The sequence below is a fragment of the Hoplias malabaricus genome, chromosome 4 (genome assembly GCF_029633855.1).
Source record: "Hoplias malabaricus isolate fHopMal1 chromosome 4, fHopMal1.hap1, whole genome shotgun sequence".
NCBI classification, from domain to species: Eukaryota; Metazoa; Chordata; class Actinopteri; order Characiformes; family Erythrinidae; genus Hoplias; species Hoplias malabaricus.
The window spans coordinates 49,621,742-49,639,683 of NC_089803.1; the positions used below are offsets into that span (position 1 = coordinate 49,621,742).

At 38.6% G+C, this 17,942-nt stretch overlaps 1 protein-coding gene across 2 annotated transcripts in view; it reads left to right on the forward strand.

Moving 5' to 3' along the window:
• The window catches only part of LOC136694493 (L-fucose kinase), a 45,200-nt gene that overhangs the window by 22,714 nt on the left and 4,544 nt on the right, over positions 1–17,942 (forward strand). For both annotated transcript variants that reach the window (XM_066668107.1, XM_066668108.1), the window contains 15 exons: positions 3,302–3,421; positions 3,542–3,713; positions 4,007–4,113; positions 8,010–8,111; positions 8,951–9,124; positions 10,440–10,513; positions 10,605–10,963; positions 13,486–13,702; positions 14,079–14,245; positions 14,513–14,740; positions 15,279–15,422; positions 15,672–15,791; positions 16,382–16,569; positions 16,674–16,773; positions 17,522–17,745. In XM_066668107.1, the coding sequence (XP_066524204.1) occupies positions 3,302–3,421; positions 3,542–3,713; positions 4,007–4,113; positions 8,010–8,111; positions 8,951–9,124; positions 10,440–10,513; positions 10,605–10,963; positions 13,486–13,702; positions 14,079–14,245; positions 14,513–14,740; positions 15,279–15,422; positions 15,672–15,791; positions 16,382–16,569; positions 16,674–16,773; positions 17,522–17,745 (2,496 nt within the window). The remainder of the gene's footprint in view (positions 1–3,301; positions 3,422–3,541; positions 3,714–4,006; positions 4,114–8,009; positions 8,112–8,950; positions 9,125–10,439; positions 10,514–10,604; positions 10,964–13,485; positions 13,703–14,078; positions 14,246–14,512; positions 14,741–15,278; positions 15,423–15,671; positions 15,792–16,381; positions 16,570–16,673; positions 16,774–17,521; positions 17,746–17,942) is intronic.

The window sequence follows — 17,942 nt, forward strand, 5'->3', positions numbered from 1 at the left end:
TTAACCTGAATTAAAATTCACCTGTACCGAGTACCTTAAGACTTAATGCTAGTCTGTATGGTGTTCGAGTTCACTTGTGAATCTCTAAAGGAAGACTGTTAGTAGTAGAGTGTGGAGGGGAAGTTGCCATACGCAAGTGAGCAGAAAAGGATAAGAAAAAATATATTTGTTTCAATAATTAAAGAATTGTTAAAAATTTCCCAAATAAAATAAAAATTATATAAAATAAACAATTTTTTTTCCAAATTAAAGAATTATTAAACTAAACTAAAATAAAAAAAACTCAAATTAAAGAATTATAAAAACAAAAAAAATCCTAATTAAAGAATTATTAAAAATAAACGAAAAATAAAAAGATTTTCCCTTCTAAATGTGTTTATGAACTGGTATCAAGTTAAAATGACAATCTCTAATTACTGCACACTGTATGTCATAGCTGTATCAGCTTACTATGTTTCCAAACCTTTAATCGCAATTATTCAGATATGCAGAATTTAGAGACAGCCACTAATTACTAACTGTAATACCAGGTTTGTGAATGGGAAATAATCAAACAATTTCAAATGCGATAGCAAGTTTCTCCACTAGAGAGCACTGAAAGAAAAATTTAAATAGCACCAGCAAGCTTCCGCATTGGAGTTGAACTCAAGTTGCAATACCAGACCGGGACACCAGAGAGCGACAAGCAAGTTTATAATGCATTAGTAAACAATGAACACCAGTCGGCGCTGGTGGGGATTCAAATAACCACAGCAGACACAATGTAACACGAATGGGAATTTCCACTGTAGCGGGAAGTTTTAACACTAGAGTGTGTTAACTAAAAAAAAGATTAAAATGGGAATGCAGATTTCAAACACCAAGGTACATTTTAAAAGGATTTAATTTGTAATGACAGCTTTTAAGCACCAGAGGGCTGACAAGCACTTCAGGTTGCCTCAGCGGACAACCTCCAAACCACTAGAGGGTGTACGGGAATCAAACGTCAAGGGTAACACCACACTTGACCACAAGGAGGAGTACGGGAAAATACTCTCTTCAATAAGCTAGTTATAAAGTGATTTCCCTGTAATCACGCACTTTAACCACGAGAGGGAGTTAGTGCTGCACAATAAAAATCAACTAACAAAACAAACCAGATAAAATTATAAAACATACATGTAAAAGAAATAAAACAAATAAAAGAATGCACAGTTTATGCATGCAAAATGGCGCAGAGCCGCGCACTTCAAAAAGCAACCAAGCTTATTTTTGACGGTATATACCACAGAACAGATTTTCAACAGTGACACGCACAACAAGAAATTGCCCACATCAAGCTTTGAACCTCAACCGTTATTCAGCAACATAAACAGTGGAAAGGATTTCTCTAAACCAAACATTTTTATGTATATGTAGCGTAGTAACAGTATTTGAGTTAGTTATGTTTAATGGTTATTATCATTTAAAATTATTATTACTGAATTTAGATGACAACATATTAATAATTTATCAGAGATTGAAATACTCTCCACGCTAGGGGTGAGTTCTCAGGATTTTCAGACGCCTAGGAATAGACTCCACACACCGTATTATTTCAAATAATAGAAATACTTATTAAGAGGAATGATACTAAGTTGATAAACATAGCAAAATCATCAAAATCTCACCGAATAAACGCAGGTGAAACCAGTTCGAATTTAATAATTGGCTAGGCTATATGACTTGTAAATAAGATGTATTGCTAAATGAGGTTTAATTGATGTATAAATTTATCAAGAGACTTAATTCGGCATCAGCTTCTGAAAATGAGGAATTTACTTGCTTACTAAATCCAGCGAAGCTCAATGCCACGCCCAGAGCATGAAAGTTACCTCAGACTTCTGACCCTCAAAGTGGAGACAAGAGCTTCAGGATCAGCGAAGGAGCGACCACATGCTCCCTCAGAATGATCTTCTGAGCAAAGGCCCAGGAGAGACCTGCATGGACGTGTCTCTTGCAAAGAGGTAGATCAGTGATGATGGAGAATCCCCACAGAAACCTTCAGAATGCCACCAGCACTGATGGAGTGTTCGCCGTATCTAAGACCGTGTCTCTGACCAAGGCCAAATGGGAGAAGAGGAATAGCCGCTGCAGCAATGCTACAAGGCCTGTGTCTACAATGCTCCAGAAAGACCGCGCAGGGCTTTCAGTGACATCCTGCAAGCCATCTCCACTCCTCTACAGGGATCAGATTCAATTTATTTGTCACATACAAAGTTATACAAGTACAGCATTGCAGCGAAATTGCATTCCGTCGGTCCACTCACCCAAACGAGTTAGGTGTGCTCAACAGACGCGACAGCAGCAGGTTCCGTAAGATCACTGGTTAAATTCTTTCATAGCTCAGGAGATTGGTGCTGAATGCATTGGGGATAAACTATAGCCTTTTTAGAATTTAGGGTAATTATCAGAGAAATTCCCTGAGATATTAATCTCCCTACTGCCTCATGTATCGCTGTAATCCATTTCATTATATGAATGTATATTCAAGATTCAATATTTGATATTACATTTAAAAAACAAGTTGTGTGATAACATCAGTCCTTGGTTACTTGTTTGTGTGTGCATCTTTCTTGTACAGAATTATTAGTTTTAGGTCAGATTCAGTTTCGGAGCCATGAACCTACAGCGGGTCAATGAGCATAATAATTCATTAATAATAATTCATTGGACAGGTAAAGACACTGCATATTATTTAAGGACTCAAAAACATGGAGCTTAACAAAATGAATTAAATCATTAATTATTAATCAAATAATAATTAATTTTAAATGACTCCACTACAGAAGGAAGGGTGAACGGACAAATGTACTGAGGAATTCTTGAGAAAAATCTGCTGACATCAGAGGGTGGACATTTGTGAATGTTTGTATGGAAGAATGTGCCAAAAAGCATGCTGCTCCTTTCTCCATAGAGGAGGCTTCAATCTTGACAAAGGCTTTCGTACAAAGTATTAAGTAAATGTCAGTAAGCATGTTCAGTACTTTTTCCCTGTTTCTCCTTATTACACATAATTTATCTATGGTTTGATTTTTTTTCTTTTACATGTGTGGATTGGATGCGTTGTTACGGACATCTAGTGAGAATTTTGTGAAAATTGGTGATGTGTTCAATAATTATTTCACCTGCTGTATGATATATGAATTTTGTTTGTCACTAAGACACTATGCAAACAGTATTTAGGTGTGATAATCTTTTAATCTGTAGTTCCCAATTTTCAGTGATTGAATCTGTGTGTGTTAATACACCTTTGTGCTTTGTGTATTTTCCTGGGTTGCAGGTGTCAGGTCCTGTTTTTTTTTCCAGATCTGTATCTGAGAAACTGTTACAGACTTATGTTACTCCACCACTGGATGGCTGCACTTACCTTGGCATGGACTCAGGTGCTCCATCCCAACAGGTACCTGTGGACACATCCTCATATGATGCATTCTTCCCTATAAAATGTTGTTGTTGTTTTTTTGTTTTTTTAACATTTTCCACCTTCTCTCTTTCTTCTCACTGTTTTTACATTCTGCAGATCTCTCTCTTTCTGGATATTCTTATGTGCCTTTGCTCAGAAATGACAGAAACAGAGTTTGTGAATGGAGAGAGACCAGGCTGCAGTTCACCTCTGGGTCCACAAGGTGTGGCAGTGAAGAGTGCCCGTTCTGTGTTGTGGAGGACTTTGAAAGGAGTTCCATTTTCCTTGGGTAATTTTTTGTACTGTTCTGACCTGAACATAAAACATTATACAGGCTTTGCGTACTTGTTTGTGCTTCTAAACTAGTGTTTGAATAATTTCCAATACATTTCTTAACAATAATATTATTACTGGCAGATATCAAAATATCAAGATACAGATACTAAATCCTTTAAAAATATAATTTTACAAGGTGTTGGCAAAAGTTTCCAGACATTTAAGATATTTGAGCCAGTCTTAATGTTTTGCACACATTTTTGTTTATTCATTTGATTAATTAAGTCTGAGTGCATATCTTTGCAGTGTATGTTCCAAATGGAAAATATGACTATCTGACAATGTCAGGTAGAGAACATGTCTTACGTCTGATAGATGCAGGAACAGAGAAAAATATCCTCTCCCACATACAGGTGACAATGTGTGTTAAAATGACTTTTCAGTCTCCCTATATTACTTAAATAATAATACATACAGGGTGGGCCATTTATATGGATACGCCTTAATAAAATGGCAATGGTTGGTGATATTAACTTCCTGTTCATGGCATATTAGCATATGGGAGGGGGAAAACTTTCCAAGATGGTTGGTGACCATAGTGGCCATTTTGAAGTCAGCCATTTTGGATCCAACTTTGTTTTTTCAATGGGAAGAGAGTCATGACACATCAAACATATTGGGAATTTCACAGGAAAAGCAATGGTGTGTATGGTTTTAACGTAACTTTATTCTTACATGAGTTATTTACAAGTTTCTCTTTGTTTACAGCCATTGACATGTCGCAGAGGTTAACATGTGAGTGTAACCGGTGGCTTCTTCTTATTTTCTCTGCGTTGTGTTGGTTAATAATGACCGGACCACCGACGTGTTTTGAAGTGCATCTCCATTTATTGGATGAGAAAACTGACAAAACAATGATCAAAATATCACACTCCGGTTAGCGGTCACTCATTCTAAGCCCCTACACAAACCAAACAAAGATATTATTGTTTATTACAGTTGGTTTAAAAATTACTCAACTTCCCAAACTTTCACTCACCGCTCCCGCCAAATGCCACAGAGAAAAGGGAGCGGATGGGTGCGAAACTACACCTTATATAGGGGCTGTCCCCAGAAACCAAACGTAGGGGTACCAAAAAATCAAAAGAAAGGTTCCACACACTAACTGGAGTTACACAGACACGTCAGGTGAATTACATAAACAAATAAATTTTGTGAAATTATACATAAATAAACATGAAAATAACATATAAAGACAGACTTTAACTGAACACTATTAACAAGGAATTGGCATTGTTACATGAGGAGCAGATAGAAATTGTATTGATGTCTGGTAATTGCAATAACCCAGTCATTGCAGCAGATTTCAATGCAATACACACTATGAGACCACTCATCTCCCATGATACAGTTAGCAAACTGCTTGCCAAGTTTCGTGAAACTGGTTCAGTGTTGGATTTGCCAAAATGTGGACGCACGAAAACTGTCACTAATGAAGAAACATCAGTGGCTGTCCTAGCTTCATTCAGCAAGAGCCAACAGCGTAGCACTCGCCACATGTCACTGGAGAGTGGCATCAGTCGAACATCCCTTCGGCAGATATTAGCTACTCACAAATGGTACCCTTACAAACTCCAGCTGCTGCAGCATCTCAACGAGGGTGGCCCAGATCAGTGCACTGAATTTGCAGAATGGGCACAACAAAAATTGGAACAGGACCCTCAGTTTACACAGAAGATTTTGTTCAGTGATGAGGCAAACTTTTATGTTCAAGATGTGTGGTGACCATGGTGGCCATTTTGAAGTTGGCCATTTTGGATCCAAATTTAGTTTTTTCAATGAGAAGAGGGTCATATGACACATCAAACATATTGGGAATTTCAAAAGATAAACAATGGTGTGCTTGATTGATTTTAACATAACTTTATTCTTTCATGAGTTATTTACAAGTTTCTGACCACTTATAAAATGTGTTCAAAGTGCTACCCATTGTATTGGATTGTCAATGCAACCCTCTTCTCCCACTCTTCACACACTGATAGCAACACCACAGGAGAAATGCTAACACAGGCTTCCAGTATTCGCAGTTTCAGGTGTTGCACATCTCGTATCTTCACAGCATAGACAATTGCCTTCAGATGACCCCAAAGATAAAAGTCTAAGGGGGTCAGATCGGGAGACCTTTGGGGCCATTCAACTGGCCCACGATGACCAATCCACTTTCCAGGAAACTGTTAATCTAGGAATGCATAAAGAGGGAAACACATCATCATGTAGCAATTTCGCATATCCAGTGGCCTTGAGGTTTCCATTGATAAAGAATGACCCCACTATCTTTGTACCCCATATACCACACCACACCATACCATCAATTTATTTGTTCCAACAGTCTTTGAGGGATCTATCCAATGTGGGTTAGTGTCAGACCAATAGCGGTGGTTTTGTTTGTTAACTTCACCATTCACATAAAAGTTTGCCTCATCACTGAACAAAATCTTCTGTGTAAACTGAGGGTGCTGTTCCAATTTTTGTTTTGCCCATTCTGCAAATTCAGTGCGCCGATCTGGGTCATCCTCGTTGAGATGCTGCAGCAGTTGGAGTTTGTAAAGGTGCCATTTGTGAGTAGCTAATGTCCCCCGAAGGGATGTTCGACTGATGCCACTCTCCAGTGACATGTGGCGAGTGCTACGCTGTGGGCTCTTGCTGAATGAAGCTAGGACAGCCACTGATGTTTCTTCATTATTGACAGTTTTCATGCGTCCATATTTTGGGAAATCCAACACTGAACCAGTTTCACGAAACTTGGCAAAAAGTTTGCTAACTGGTGGTCTCATAGGGTGTCTTGCATTGAAATCTGCTGCAATGACTGGGTTACTGCGTTCACCAGACATCAACACAATTTCTATCTGCTCCTCACATGTTAACCTCTGCGACATGTCAATGGCTGTAAACAAAGAGAAACTTGTAAATAACTCATGAAAGAATAAAGTTAAGTTAAAACAATGCACACCATTGTTTTTCTTGTGAAATTCCAAATGAGTTTGATGTGTCACATGACCCTCTTCCCTTTGAAAAAACAAAAGTTGGATCCAAAATGGCTGACTTCAAAATGGCCACCATGGTCACCACCTACCTTGAAAAGTTTTCCCCCTCCCATATACTAATGTGTCATAAACAGGAAGTTAATATCACCAACCATTCCCATTTTATTAAGGTGTATCCATATAAATGGCCCACTATGTATGTATATGTATGTGTGTGTATATATATATATATATATATATATATATATATATATATATGTTAAAGTATTCGGCTCCTTTGAACTTTTCAACCTTTTGGTAGAGTGGCAAGAAGAGAGCCATTTCTCAAAGATATCCATAAAAAGTCTCGTTTAAAGTTTGCCACAAGCCACCTGGGAGACACACCAAACATGTGGAAGAAGGTGCTCTGGTCAGATGAAACCAAAATCGAACTGTTTGGCCACAATGCAAAACGATATGTTTGGCGTAAAAAAAGCAACACAGCTCATCACCCTGAACACACCATCCCCACTGTCAAACATGGTGGTGGCAGTATCATGGTTTGGGTCTGCTTTTTGTCAGCAGGGACAGGGAAGATGGTCAAAAATGATGGGAAGGTGGATGGGGCCAAATACAGGACCATTCTGGAAGAAAACCTGTTGGAGTCTGCAAGAGACCTGAGACTGGGACAGAGATTTATCTTCCAATAAGACAATGATCCAAAACATAAAGCCAAATCTACAGTGGAGTGGTTCACAAATAAACGTATCCAGGTGTTAGAATGGCCAAGTCAAAGTCCAGACCTGAATCCAATCGAGAATATGTGGAAAGAGCTGAAGACTGCTGTTCACAAACGCTCTCCATCCAAGCTCACTGAGCTCGAGCTGTTTTGCAAGGAAGAATGGGCAAGAATGTCAGTCTCTCGATGTGCCAATCTGATAGAGACATACCCCAAGCGACTTGCAGATGTAATTGCAGCAAAAGGTGGCACTACTAAGGATTAACGCAAGGGGGCCGAATAATATTGCACGCCCCACTTTTCAGTTTTTTATTTGTTAAAGTTTGACACATCCAATAAATTTCTTTCCACTTCACGATTGTGTCCCACTTGTTGATTCTTCACAAAAAATTTATATTTTTTATTTTTGTGTTTGAAGCCTGAAATGTGGCAAAAGGTTGAAAAGGGGGCCAAATACTTTCACCATATATATAAAATTAGAGTTTGGTGAATTGTGCTGAATTAATGTGGGATATTTTATTTCTGATCTCTGTGTATCTTTCTACAGGAGTTGCAATATGTGAGTGAGGGCAGTAGGGTGATCAACTCGATGCTGGAAGGTGACATACATGTTGCAGCAGGGGCAGTTGTACAACACTGCCACTTACAGGTCAGGGTTCTATAGGAGTCCATGGGACATATATTTTAATTATATATATATATATATATATATATATATATATATATATATATATATATATATATATATATATATATATATATAAATGAATTTTTTTAAATGCATTAAATTCAATTCAAAGATGATGCCTAAAACTGGTTTTAAAAAGTGTACATTACACGCTCACATTTAAGCACATACCCTTACCAATGGACACTTCTGAGTAGTCAGTCCACACCCCAACCTGTGTTTTTGAACTGTGATAGAAAAATGGAGCACCTGGGGGAACCCACCCTGATACAAGGAGAACACATCAACCTCTTCATAGACAGTCGCTTGAGGCTGGACTTTAAACCACAACCCAGGACCCTATAGCTGTGTGAGAGCAAAGCTACCTGCGTCACACTGTGCCACAGCAGACAATTCTTTTTCTACACCAGCTAGGGGAATTTTCAATACAAAAAAACAAGAATTTATATTAACTGAAGTTTACTGAATATTTCTGTGAGTAGCCAGATGGTGTTTGCTGATTCAGGTTACATTTAATGTATGTTTATGCCTTAAAAATTTGTATTCTTTACTAATATTAAGTCAAAAATGAAATGCAATGTAATATCTAGAAAAGGTTGACCTTATTTAATACCGTCCAAAATTTGGGATTGGGCAAAATTTTCAAATTAATGGAGATTAACCGATAGTGGTTAATTAACAGAATTAACAAATCCCCGATTTTTTTTTATTGCATTTAACAAAACACTTTTCTGGAAACAGGATTATGTACGTTTCAGACAATTTGCAGATTAATTTAATTTTGTGATTTTAATTTCTAGGGTCCTGTTCATGTGCATACAGGGTGTCTCCTGTCTGGTTTGAACCTAGATACGTCAGCTTTCATGCGGTCCATGCCTCTGACCAGTAACATCATCCTGCAAGGGCACAGGGTACAGCTCGGAGGGTTGAAGTTAACAGTGTTCACAGTTTTTGGTGCTTATGATCATTTGGAGGTGTGTAATGATTTTGTTTTCTTTGTAAGCCAGTGTAATTTTTGACTTTCAGTTTTGAAATGCTTTTTTCAGTGTGTTCTTTTTTCATACCTGGCATTGTCACAAGGCAGTTTTACAGAATTCCTGTTCCTAGACCCACGCTCCTTTAGAACATGTAGAATAAACATTGAAAATAACCAGATTGAAACTGGGGACCTATCCTCCTGTGGTTGAAACGAGTAAAACAACAGAAAATGATCAGTATGAATGAATAATTGTGGAATTATGAGTGTGCTGTAGTCTTTAATGCCATGTTATGAGTGTGCTAAGAGTAGTATTAAATAAAATATTGTTTGTGCTAGATTTTATCTGAAAGAGCTGTATGAGTGAATGTAATATTGTACTGGACATCACCTGGAATTTATCCCGCTAGCCCCTTAGTACAAAGCCTGGGTAATATCCGAGTGAGCCCATCTGTGAATAGCACCGCTAGTATTATGGAGAATCATGACATGCATCACAGGTTCCACTGCACAGGTGCTGCCTCATGCCTGAAATAAGCTGAACACTTTTGGAATTTGGGTTGTAAAGAGAGAGACCTAGATTTTGTGCAGTGGAATTAATCCATTTTATTACATTTTTGGCCTTATAAAATAATTAGTCAGTCAAATCTGTTTTTGTTATTAAATGTAATGAATCGGGTGGAATTGTGTTTTAGAATCCATTTCTTTTGGATTTTCAATGTGGATTTTCTGAGCTTAATTCCTCAAGTTTTACCATAAACAACAAATCCTAGTGTAGAGGATGTGACTGCGGTGAAAAACCCTGCTGGTTTTGGTATTGTGGTGCTTGCATTTGACTGTTTATTCCCAACATCTGGTTCTTTCTGGCATGGCCATTAATTCCTCCTACAGGGTTAAATATACGAAGTATCTCCTTATCAAATGGCTGCTTGGTGTTGTCGCAACACGTCAGCCATAATGTTGATGTCACTGGGTGAATTTATTATGTTTGTTAAGAGGTCCATAGCCTTGTTAATCTGGGTCTGGGCTCTGGTTTGCATTGAATGAGGCAGACTGGGATTTACATTTGTTAGGAAAATACCCGAACCCAAGGGAGGGGCATATTTCACTGTAAGCGAATCAGAAACAGAAAATCTAAACGACAGCTCTGTAGGCCAATCATAAAACGTGACATAAAAAGTGAGAGGGATTGAGGATGTGTGTGAGAGGATAAACAGTGTGAGAGTTAATTTTAAAATTTGGCCTAAACAGCCTGCACTTGATTAACTTGTGTGTGTGTGTGTGTGTGTGTGTGTGTGTGTGTGTGTGTGCAGATTCCCTGTGATGATGATGCTTGTTCCTTTCTTAACAAACCATTGAGTCAGTTTTATAGCCACACGGGAATAAAGTAAGGAACAAAAATTACCTTCAAATTCCACAAAATCATATTAGAATTTAGGAAAATAATTACAGTGCATTTCCTTTCTGCAATAATATAGGCCTGAGGAGTTGTGGGGGGCAGAGAATGGAGCATCTCGCAGTCTGCTGAATGCCCGCTTGTTTCCAGTATTCATGCCAAAGGGAGGGCCAATGGGACTGGAGGGAGTAAGCTTGCTTCTGGGTGGCTCTGGGAGTGCAGATAACTGGAGAGCAGCTTGGAGACTTTCTTTCAAAGAAATCATGTCTCTAACTGACCAGCAGGGGGAGCTGGAATGGAGACAGGAAGTATTCTTCATTGCAGGGCAGAGGAGAGCTGAGGATGCTCTGAAGTGCCACACTAACGAAAACTTGCTGCCTTTCATCAGAGCCGCAGTGCTAAATGGAAAACAGGAGGAGCTTCTGCAAACACTGGATTCTGGTAAATATAAATCAAATCAAATCAAATCAAATTTATTTATATAGCGCTTTTCACAACTGATGTTGTCACAAAGCAGCTTCACAGAATTCCAGTAAGACAAGATTTGACATGAAATGTAAAGACAAATGTAAAACCCTCAAGTGAGCAAGCCAGGGGCGACAGTGGCAAGGAAAAACTCCCCCAGCTGAGGAAGAAACCTTGGGAGGAACCAAGGCTCACAAGGGGTGACCCATCCTCCTCTGGTCAATCTACTGGTGATGATAGTTAGTAGTCCATGAGAACTTCAGTGTAGGGACAGCTTCAAGGCACTTGGTGGTTGCTGGAGCGTGGGCAGCTGGTCTGAAGCGTGGAGGAGGATCTCGACAGTCATCCATCAGTGTCCAGACAGACAGGTGGGCAGTCGTTTACTCGGAAAGATGTAAAGGGATGGAATTAGTTTTGAACTGTTTTGTGTTTGTAAAGTAGAAAATATGAAAATTTCCAGAGTGTGGCTAATGACTCCGGCAGATCTGACTATGACAGCATTAACTAAAAGGAGAGAACCAGAAGAACACACAGACACGGGAGCATCCTGAAACACTGGCATCCCTCCGCTCCACCGTCAACAAACCTGAGTGATCGCGAGAAGCGGCGGGACGACAGCACCAGCGTCTCAGTATACTATAATTCCCTGTGTCCATGGACCCCCCGGATCTGCCGCCTTTATCTATGGGGGAGCATTAGCTACCAAATGATAAACTAAACAAATGAGTTTTTAGCCTACATTTGAAGATTGCGACTGTGTCTGAGTCCCGAACATTTTTTGGAAGATCATTCCAGAGTTGGGGGGCTTTATAAGAAAAGGCTCTTCCCCCAGCTGAGGCCTTCTGAATTCTGGGAACATTTAAAAATCCAGTATTCTGTGATCTGAGTGAACGTGGAGGCTCATAATAGGAAATTGTATCTTGAAGATATTCAGGAGCAAGCCCATGTAGAGCTTTATATGTTAATAACAAAATTTTGTAGTCAATGCGGAATTTAACAGGCAGCCAATGAAGTGATGATAAAACTGGGCTGATATGTTCAAATTTTCTAGTTTTAGTGAGGACCCTAGCTGCAGCATTTTGAACTAGTTGAAGTTTTCTTAAATTGCTGCTGGTGCATCCTGACAGTAGTGCGTTACAGTAGTCAAGCCTTGAAGTAATAAAGGCATGTACTAATGTTTCTGCGTCCTGGAGGGATAAGGCATTTCTAATCTTAGCAATATTGCGAAGATGTAAAAAAGCTGTCCTAGTGATACTACCTATGTGTTGATCAAATGATAAATCCGGGTCAATTATGACACCAAGATTTTTTGCTGCTGAACCAGGTTTAACTGGAAAGTCAGCTAGATTTAAAATTAAGTCTGATAATTTATTTCTTGTCACTTTTGGACCCAAAAGCAGGACCTCTGTTTTGTTGCTGTTTAGAAGGAGGAAGTTACGCAACATCCAGCCTTTCACGTCTTTTACACAGTCCTCTATTTTCTTTAATCTGTGTTTGTCATCGGGCTTGGCTGAAATATACAATTGTGTGTCGTCTGCGTAACAGTGAAAGTTAATGTCATGGTTTCTTATAACTGTGCCTAGCGGTAACATGTATAATGTAAATAATAATGGTCCTAAAATAGAGCCTTGTGGAATTCCAAATCTTACTTTAGAATAATTTGAATTTAGATTGTTTACTTTTACGAATTGATAACGTTCCGTTAAGTAAGATTTGAACCATAATAGGGCTGTCCCTGTGATTCCAACCATGTTTTCTAACCTTTCTATGAGAATATTGTGGTCTATTGTATCGAAGGCTGCGCTTAGGTCAAGAAGCACCAACAGGGATACGTGGCCTTGATCAGAGGCAAGAAGAAGATCATTTGTTATCTAATATACAGATACAGAGATACAGAAAGTCGATTATCATGTCCTTTTAGGGTTGAGGAATATTAATTTTTCCACATTATGTTAATTCTATATTAAATACATTATATTTTTATCCTAATTATCTCCCCGGTCATGGAACACTGACATCTAAACTTAGATACTGCTAAACTTAGAAAGCGGCCCCATAAGACATTTGAAGCTGCTAAACAAAACTTAAAATAGGCACACAAAGTGCCTATGGATCAAAGAACTTTATGTTGTTATGCTTTGGCTAATATTCTGCAAAATAATGGGAGGAAGGAGGGCCATCTTACCCACCTTGCGAGACAGAGGACTATTTATGATTTCAAACTTGAAAACTTTCAAAGATGGCAATAAAGCTTAGAACATTTGGAGAAATTTTAAATAAAACTGTACTCTGTGATGAATTTCCCAATTGTACTTGTGAATTACTACCATTAAAATTCTCACAAACAGTGTTTAGTTATGTATGTTACCATAGATGTCTTTCACATCTATATATATATAGATCTATATATATATAGATATATCCATATATAAGGCATAATCATATGCCTTCTAAGATATTGATCTTTCAGTTCCACTGTCTTTCTGTTTTTCTCTTAGTGGCATCAGACAGCAGTAATGACCTAGGTGTATGTGCACGCAGTCTTGCATGTATTGCTAATGTACTGGGCTGCCTGGCAGGAGAGGGCCGTGGGGGCCTGAGAAGTGGGCCAGCTGCCAACCCCTCTTGGGCCTCTGCCTTTACGCTACTGGAGCAGGGCAAACTGTCGTCTGGTGTCCAGGCAATGGCAAATCAGAGAGCCTTCTGGCTTAACAGGTAAGTATCTTGAGAGTGCAGAATGTGAGCTGTGTAAAAAAAAAAAAAAAAAACAATCTTGAGGGTGTGTGTCGTTCTGTGTTTAGTGTCATGCCCATATTAATATTTCTAGATAAGCACACTTTCTGAATAGGTGAAATTAATGGGATTTTCAAAAGGCAAAAAATTGACACCTTGGTAGCATTACATTTACAAAATGAAATATATTTTATACTGTTTACTGTCAACAATACCACAGGACTTGACCTCATCAAAAATCCTTTTCTGTTCAGAAATTTCAACTCATCATTCCTAACATGCCTTTAATACAAATACAGAATAATGACATGACCTCAATAGTCTATTAGGTAAATGAGTAATGCTTTGCCACCTGCAGGCCGGATCTGCTGGTACGAGCTGCCAGACATTATGAGGGTGCAGGTCAGATACTTCTGAGAAAAGCAGTGATGTCTGCATACAAGTTTGTGTTTACTGGTCAGAGTGAGATGCCACCCATGGGACAGTGGCAAGAAGTGGAGTGTCCAGCTAGACTAGACCTCTCTGGTAGGTTTCACACCTTGGCATCGAAGTTACAAACACAACACAGTTGTAATGAATTGTAAAGTAAGAATTTATTGTCCCTACCTTTCTGTGTATAATAGTATGGAGGGCTGTTATGCAACCAAACTATTATACTGTTATGCTTTAAACTATTGGCTCCAGAATATTAAAAAATTATTAATTTTTAATTTGGGTGTGTTCCAAATGCAAATTAAAATGTCCTCTTCCTCTATGGCTATATGGTTTTGTGTTAAATATTTGACTCTGCAGGTGGCTGGAGTGATACTCCTCCTATTGCATTTGAGCATGGAGGTGTGGTGGTGAATGTGGCGGTGAGAGTGGATGGAAAAAGACCAATAGGTGCCCGGGTCCGTCGCATTCCTAAACCTCATTTGGTGCTGGTGAGCACTAGTGGTCCCCCAGGATGCAATGTGACAACAGAAACAGTGTGCAGCCTACTTTCTGATATGGAGGACTACTGCCAGCCGCATGCTCCTGGTCAGGCCTTACTTAGCCTTATATAATAATCATTGATTTCATTAACCTCATGGTTATGGTTTTCTTTACTTCTGATTACTTTTCTTTGGACAAGAGACAATTAACATTAAACTCAAACTTCTTTAGCTCTTGTTTGGCAGAAAGAAGCTTGCTGTCCAACACTCCTATGCTTGCAATTGTATACGCTTAGTGTTAAATATTTTTGTATTTCAATTATATAAAATAAGCCATGTTCACAGTTTAATTATTGCTTATATATTGCATTAATCTAATGTTAGGTGATGAACTTACTTTGATTAAGTCATGTTTATATGCTTTCACTCCATACTCGATGGAAATTTTTTGATTGATTGATTTTTTTTTTACACTGAGCCCAAAATACTTAGCAAATGCCTTGTTGGTAGAAGTGTATAATACACTACATGTATTTTAAATGAATGGAAAGGTTTTTATTAATTGCAGTGTTATTTCACAACTTTTTACATTAATATCAGATTCATTACTAGTGTATGAGTTGCTGAAGTGTGTTTTTTTGTAGGTGCCCTCTTAAAGGCAGTGTGTGTATGCAGCAAAGTGGTATCTGTATCATCTCATCTTTCTCTGGAGCAACAGTTGCTACAATACTGGGGAGGAGGCCTGGAGGTGCACAGCTGGTCTCTGCTGCCTCACGGCTCTGGGCTTGGTGAGTCCACACACACATTTTGGGTGTGTGTGTGCGCGCACGTGTGTGTGTGTGTGTGTTGAGAGATGGGACATTCTCCAAATGATACCTGAAAATTATGAATTGGAAATTTGTTTAAAGTTATTTGACCCAACCAATGCTTATGACTATGATAAACTAATTAGCTGTTTTGAATAAATAGACTGAAATGAAAATTGGAATCTTTTATATATCACATTTTATAAAACACATTTTTGTGTGTCTGTGAAGGTACAAGCAGTATCCTGGCAGGTGCTGTTCTGGCAGGTGTGTACAGATGCACTGGGCGGAGTTATGACACCAGTTCTCTCATCCATGCCGTACTGTATCTGGAGCAGATACTCACCACAGGTATTTGGGGAAACGGAACAAAGGGCTGTGATATTTTTATTTTTTATGGATTCCAGAATATTTGTAAAAATAATAATAATAATACAAATTTTCACAAAATCATCTTCATTATTTTAAGCATTTAGGTGTAAGTTTTTGATGTGTGCAAATTTTGGCCATTCTTTCTTTAATAAAAAAGACTTCAACAGTCTGCTCACCAGAGAGAGGGGGTGGTATCCTATTCTCCTCCAAAAGTTATATAGTCCAGTTTCCACAGTAGCAACACAGAGGCTCTATTCTCCCTATTACAGGTAACTGAAACATCACAATGGTTTTCCAGCAGTAAATTTATGGTAAAGAAATTACATAGTATTCCTTTACCCTACTGTTTGTTTAATTAGTTATAATGCCTTAAGAAATAAAAGTATCAGATAAACTGTTTACTGGCTCATGAGAAATTTCATTTCAATCTGCTTGTTGTTTCCAATTTTCATTGTCATTTTTCACTATTTGAGGATTGTGTACCCAGCCCATGGTACTCTTTCGACAAATCAGCAAGAGGCCCATATTTTCTCTTATGTTCCATGTTTCCCTGTGCTAATGTCCTGTAGGCGGGGGATGGCAGGACCAAGTTGGCGGGTTGGTCGGAGGGCTGAAGGTGGCACGGTCACAGGCTAAGCTGCCTCTTAAAGTGGATGTCGAGCAGCTGTCTATTTCACAGGACTTTGTGTCTGCACTGCAACAGCGCCTCCTGCTGATATATACTGGAAAAACACGTCTGGCTCGTAATCTGTTACAGGTCTGGATGAGCATTATAGTTTTTCAGTCTGACATTCTCAGGGTAAATACTACATCACTGTCCATACCTGAATTATGATTATTTGTTATGTGTATGTTTTGTAGGATGTGGTACGGAACTGGTATAGTGGTCTACCCTCAACTGTGCAGAATGCAGAACAGCTGGTGAGAAACGCTGAGGACTGTGCTCATTCCTGCACTGAAGGTGAGAGGTGGTGTCACGGCCTCGGACCCCATTTTATATTAGAGATAAAAAACAATACAGTAAGGGAAATGGAGGGAGGTGGTAGTTGAAAATTGTGGAAAAAAATCCAAAAATAAACACTATTTACACAAAATGTCATTGTATTAACATTTATATTTTACAGATTTTAGCAGATGCCATTATCCAGTTTGACTTAAATCAGTGATGTAATCATGCTATAGATATAGGTTAAATCAGCACCAGTAGTATGTTTGTTCAGGAATAGACCCAGTCTTCTACATCCAGAGCTGCAGTTTTACCCACTGCCCTGTACCATTAAGAATTTTTGCTACTGTTCCAGAGTGAAAAGAATTTCAGTATGTATTAAATAACATTTAAATATTGTGTTGATGCAAAAACGTATTATGTATGACGTAACATTTTATTTCTAATCCTTCATTTGTACTTAACAAAAAATATATATCTTAATACATTTTGAAGGAATTGTCTTTAGAATGCATTGTTGAAAAATGCATCATGTCTTAAATACATGTTATATATTTCAGTGAAAAGCAAAACGTTTATTTGCATATAACCTATTTTTGCTTAAACTAATTGTTTCGGCTAACATTTTAAGACTATGATAGACCTAAATAAGAATGTCAGTTGAGAAAGACTGCACAACAGACATTCTTGCCCAAGTTCTGTTTACTTAATAATGGACACTCCTGTTCAAAAATTGAGTTGTCTTTGTCTCTTTCTCTGGCAGGGTCTCTCTCTGAACTGGGGGTCTGTATGGACCGGTACTGGCAGCAAAAAAAAGCAATGGCTCCAGGCTGTGAACCAGCTGCAGTGAGAACCATGATGAATGCACTTCGAACTGTAACCTTAGGACAGACCCTGGCAGGTGCAGGAGGTGGAGGCTTCCTTGTCATTCTCACACGTGATGAGAATCAGGACGAGAATGTAAAACATCTTCTCAGTAGCAAACAGGTGAGTGGGTGAGTGGGTGGGTGAGTGAGTAGGTGGGTGGGTGGGTGAGTGATAGATATACACTATCAGCCTTTGAACATCTGCATATTCAACCTAATGCTGTTAATTATCACTGTATGTGAGTAAAATTAAGCGTTTATTTTAAGGATTAAAGAGTTTCTAGTTTTCTAGTAATTTTTTTTTTTTTTTTGGCTACA